General features: G+C 47.6%; 1 protein-coding gene across 1 annotated transcript; it reads left to right on the top strand.

The window, feature by feature from the left end:
• Nucleotides 1–3,433: 3,433 nt before the first annotated feature.
• Nucleotides 3,434–4,822, top strand: MIEN1 (migration and invasion enhancer 1). The gene is made up of 4 exons (XM_004012847.5): nucleotides 3,434–3,558; nucleotides 3,663–3,760; nucleotides 4,199–4,275; nucleotides 4,363–4,822. Exons 1-4 carry the CDS (start codon nucleotides 3,470–3,472, stop codon nucleotides 4,444–4,446), a joined length of 348 nt encoding a protein of 115 aa, XP_004012896.1. The 5' UTR covers nucleotides 3,434–3,469; the 3' UTR covers nucleotides 4,447–4,822.
• The last annotated feature ends 557 nt before the right edge of the window (nucleotides 4,823–5,379 follow it).

The raw sequence follows: 5,379 nt of genomic DNA, 5'->3' as shown, positions 1-5,379 counted from the left end.
TGGTCTCTGGGGACAAGACCCAGGAATGTATGGTATTGACAAGCCCTCAGGTGGTTGTTCTGTAAACCAGGTTTAAGAGCCATCCATCCTGTCTGTCCAGACCAGCAGGAACTATGGGCTGAGGCCAGACCCTGCAGGGTCCATCTGAGCTTAAGTAGAGGCCCAAAGGAGCGGGCAGATTTATATTTCAGAAAAATCACTCTGGATGTTGAAGGACAGGATAAGTTGGAAAGAGAAACCAGACTCAAGAGGGCTCAGTGCTATAGGAGTCCATTTATATGACTTTCTAGAGGGGGCAGAATGCTAAGGACAGAAAACAGATCTGGAGTTGAGGAGGAGGGAGAGCGGTTGACAGCAGAGAAGCTTGTGAGGAGGTAATGGAGTTGTTGTGTATCTTGGTCCTGGTGGTAGAAGTACAACGGTGTGTGTCAGGACTGACAGAAAGGTACACTCCAGAGGATGTGTATTACTGTGTATAAGTTATATCTAAATCTATTTTAAAAAGAAACGACAATGAAAAAGAATAGATTTATATATCAATATGGAGAAGGAAATGGCAACCCACTCCAGTGTTCTTGCCTGGAGAATCCCAGGGACGGGGGAGCCTGGTGGGCTGCCGTCTGTGGGGTCGCACAGAGTTGGACACGACTGAAGCGACTTAGTAGTAGTAGTAGTATATATCAATAGGACAGCTTCAAGAGTCCAAGTAAAAATCCTTACATTTCTGGTCAATTGATTTTTTTTTAAACATTTTAACTTTTTTTTTCATGTGGATCATTTTTAAAGTCTTTATTGAATTTGTTACAATATTGCTTGTTTTACGTTCTGGTTTTTTGTTTGTGAGACATGTGGGATCTTAGTTCCCCAACCAGGGATCGAACCCGAACCCTCTACACTGGAAGACGAAGTCTTAACCACTGGACCTACTGGTTAATTGATTTTTGACAAAGGTGCCAAGACAATTCAGCGAGCGAAAGAATAGTGTTTTTGATAAATGGTTCTGGGACAGATTGAATAGCCACATGGCAAAAGATGAATTTAGATCCTCCTTTACACCAGGGCTTCCCTGGTGGTGCAGAGGTTAAAGCATCTGCCTCCAATGCGGGAGACCTGGGTTCGATCCCTGGGTTGGGAAGATCCCCTGGAGAAGGAAATGGCAATCCACTCCAGTATTCTTGCCTGAAGAATCCCATGGACGGAGAAGCCTAGTAGGTTACCGTCCACGGGGTCGCAAAGAGTCGGACACGACTGAGCGACTTCACCTTCCCCTTCACCTTACACAATTTACAAATATTAACTCAAAACAGATCATGGATTTACAAGTAAGAGCTAAAACTATAAAACTCTAGAAGAAGTTATGGGAGAAAATCTTTGTACCTTGGGTTAGGCAGAGATCTCAGATGCAAATGAGACAGCAAGAGCACAAATGACAAAATAAAAAGTTGATAAACTATACTTGGCCAAAATTTTAAAATTTTGCACTTCGAAAATTAAATTTAAAAAAATACTTGTGGAAGACTGGAGGAAAATAATTACAAGTCATACATTTAATTAGGAACTTTGTATCCAGAATACAGTTGCTCATTGAACAACGCAGGGCTTAGAGGTACCAATGACCCAGAGCAGTTGAAAATCTGAATATAACTTTACAGTCAGCCCCCCATCTGGTTTTCACCTTCAGATTGACACAAACTTGTATTGTGTGGTACTTACTATGTATTTACCGAAAAAAATCCACATGTAAGTAGACCCACGCAGTTCAAACCTGTGTTGTACAAGGGTCAACTGTATATAAGGAACTCCTACAAATCAACACTAAAGAGACAAACAACCCAATTAGAAGTGGGCAAAAGATTTGAATAGACGTTTTTCCAAATTAAGACATATGAATGGCTCATAAGCACGTGAAAAGGTGCTCAAGACCATTAGAGAAATGCAAATTAAAACCTCCTCACTCCCATCAGGATGGCTATAATGAAAGAGACAGACAGCAAGTGTTGACAAGGATATAGGGAAACAAATCATCATATATTGCTAGTAGGAATGTAAAATGGTACAGCCACTTTGAAAAACATTTTGGCCATTTCTTAAGTTAAACATAAACTTTCCACACGACCTAGCAATTCTACTGGTAGGAACCTACCCACAAGAAGTAAGAACACATGTACATACAAAGACACACAAACATTCATGGCAGCATTATTCAAAATACCCCAAAACTGGAAACTCAAATATCCATCAACTGGTATTGAATAAACAAAACATTTCATCCATACACTGGGATATTTCTCCGCAACAAAAAGGAACCACTGCTGCTGCTAAGTCTCTTCAGTCGTGTCCGACTCTATGCAGCCCCATAGACGGCAGCCCACCAGGCTCCCCCGTCCCTGGGATTCTCCAGGCAAGAACACTGGAGTCGGTTGCCATTTCCTTCTCCAATGCATGACAGTGAAAAGTGAAAGTGAAGACTCTCAGTCGCGTCCGACTCTTAGTGACCCCATGGACTGCAGCCTACCCAGGCTCCTCCGTCCATGGGATTTTCCAGGCAACCACTAGTACATGCTATAACATGGATGAACCTCAAAAACTTTAAAAGGAGTGCAAGAAGTCAGAAGCAAAAGACTACATAGTATTTCATTTATATGAAACATCCAGGAAAGGCAAATTGATAGAAAGCAGATCCGTGGTTGCTTAGGGCTGGAGCAGGTAGCTGGAAAGATTGAAAATACGCAGGTGGGACTTCTTTTTATGTCGGTGGAAATGTGTGGAGATGGCTTCACAACTCCGTAAGTCACTGAATCGTTTAGAAATGAATGTTTTAAAGGGATGCTAGAGTGGGTGACCTGAGAGGATCCTTTGGTGGGGGCCCAGGGAAAGAAGAGGCAAGGAGACAGTCTCCGTTTCTAGAGCTGCAAAACGGGAATAAAAAAGCCAGCTCGGTGGCGGGGTAGGATGAGATGGGGAGGTGGAGGAACTGGGTGCACGGGACGGCCGCACAAAGCCTGCGGAATAGAAGCCTTAAAGCCTAAAGGTTTCTGAAGGCATGAGACACACGGAAACTACCCAGGCTGTGCCTGCAGTTTAGCGTTTAAGAGTAAGAAGTACCTGAGTGTGTAACTGTGGAATGCTTTAGAATGCCATCAGCAAGACAGGAGAAACGGCAACTATTCTATATCATCCGTCAACCCCGGGCCCTCTGCAGTCTAAGATATGTCATTAGATTAAATAAGACCGTGAAGTCCAGCGGACACTAGATGTGGGGCAAGACCGGCGCTCCGAGAACTCGGGCCCGGAAAGGTGGTCTAGGCCGATCGGCCCAGCCCAAGCTCTCTAGCTGGTAGGTAACACGGTCAGAACGCAGTAGCAGCCGCCTGCAGGGGCGACCCGACGTCACGCGCGGCCCCGCCCCATCACGTGCCCGCGGCGTCGCGTCACACCCGGAAGCAGCGGCTGTAGGGAGCTGGCAGCAATGAGCGGGGATACGGGGACGACGGCCGTAGCGCCCCCTCCCGGGGAGACCGAACCGGGCCATGGGGTCCGCATTGTGGTTGAGTACTGGTGAGCGGCCCCTGCCAGTGACGGGGATCCGGGCCGGACGAGGGTGGGTCCACCGGAGGTACCTTTTCCGAAACCCAACCGGACCTCCGGTATCTTCTCCCTAGCGAACCCTGCGGCTTCGAAGCGACCTACCTGGAGCTGGCGAGTGCCGTGAAGGAGCAGTATCCAGGCATCGAGATCGAGTCGCGCCTGGGGGGCACAGGTGAGGCTGCGGAACACCTGCTGAGTCAGTGTTCTAAATCCCAGCTCCATCACTTTCTAGCTCTGGCATTGGCTGCTTTATAGTGTCCCCAGTACCTGGCAAGTAGTAAAATGTCCAGCCCGCTTGAGTCCCCTTCCATAGGTGAGGGGAGTCACATTTGAAGCCTACTGGGAGAAACGGGTGAGACCGAAGTGTTGGAGGGAAGGGAAACTTCCATTGAGTTACCAGGTGTTCAAAGGAAGGGCACACGGGTGATGCCTCCCTTCAGTTTCATTGGCTTGACCCTAGGCTAGGAAATGGCTTGAAGAATCTCTAATGTAGCTGAGGGAGCTTGTATGAAGTCTAAGGAGTGTGGAAGACCCCCTTTTGTAGAACTTCCCGCCTTTTGCCTGTGCTCAGCATACAGTTCATTCATACAGTTCATTCATTTAATACTAGGGGCCTTTGAGATTGAAATCAATGGACAGCTGGTGTTCTCCAAGCTGGAGAATGGGGGCTTTCCTTATGAGAAAGATGTGAGTACTTGCAATACCGGGAATAACCCTAGTTCAGCTTGCCCCTCCAAGGGACACATCATCCCATTCCACATCTCTGCCCTCTAGCTCATTGAGGCTATCCGAAGAGCCAGTAACGGAGAACCCCTCGAAAAGATCACCAACAGCCGCCCTCCTTGTGTTATCCTGTGACTGGATGTGATTCTCGGTTCCTGCTCTCTTCTGGGATCCAAGCCTTGGTTGCCCCACTTTGATCCTGCTGAGGGCTCCCCACTGCCTGTCTCACCTCACTGAGCTCCTGGCAGCTAAGAGACCCTGGCCTCCACTTTGCCCCTTTGGTGGGCACCAGGAGGGAGGAGATGGTTCTGTGGTCTTAGGGGTGGAAGAGATGCTCTCCATGGACATTTCCACAGCCACCTTACACCCCTTCCCTAAGATCAGTGCCCACAAAAACCTGCTCCCCTCTCCAGCTTAGCCATACCTGTCAGATGTTACCATAGTTCTAATTTATTTTCCACTGGCCCCAGGCAATGTCAGCTATTGGCAATAAAGTGGCACTGCAAACTCCTGTGCCCACTAGTGTGTGTCTTATGTCCAGTTTGGGACTGTGGGGAGGGAGGAAAGGGGGACAGAGGCCAGCCCAACCTTTATGCCACCAACATGACTGTGCTGGCTGGGTGGGTGGTTTTTTTCTGGATTTGTTTAGTCACTAAGTCATGTCTGACTCTTTGCGACCCCATGGACTGCACGATTCCCTGTCCCTAGCTACTCTTAATTCAGTGATTTCCTTGCCAAGGCAAGAAAAATGAGTCAACAGTGCATCTTGTTTCCTCTGTCCTTCCCTGACTCCCCCTACCTACAGAGAGGAAATTACCCCATTCTGGTGGGTGGGTGGCCTTAGGAGTTCTTTTTTTTCCTAAGAATGATCTTTTCAAAGAGCTCTCAGATCAGAATCCCAATTCCCAGTTTCCCCGCAACCCAAGAGCCAGAAAACTGGAAGTAGGCTCCTAATTCAAGTTTTCCCAAGATTCCTAGCCAGTCCCTCCAGGAAAGATGAACTGAATGTAAGTTAGGAGGTGAGCAGTAAAGGGACAGCTCCAAGCCACCCCTAGACATAGGCTGGTG

Source organism: Ovis aries, chromosome 11 (genome assembly GCF_016772045.2).
Source record: "Ovis aries strain OAR_USU_Benz2616 breed Rambouillet chromosome 11, ARS-UI_Ramb_v3.0, whole genome shotgun sequence".
Lineage (NCBI taxonomy): Eukaryota > Metazoa > Chordata > Mammalia > Artiodactyla > Bovidae > Ovis > Ovis aries.
This window is presented reverse-complemented; position numbering and strand designations above follow the sequence as displayed.

Coding starts and splice junctions, on each gene's coding strand:
- MIEN1 (XM_004012847.5), top strand. CDS start 3,470: ATGAGCGGGGATACGGGGACGACGGCCGTAGCGCCCCCTCCCGGGGAG. Junction 3,559..3,662: donor CGCATTGTGGTTGAGTACTG/GTGAGCGGCCCC, acceptor TCTTCTCCCTAG/CGAACCCTGCGGCTTCGAAG. Junction 4,276..4,362: donor GCTTTCCTTATGAGAAAGAT/GTGAGTACTTGC, acceptor TCTGCCCTCTAG/CTCATTGAGGCTATCCGAAG.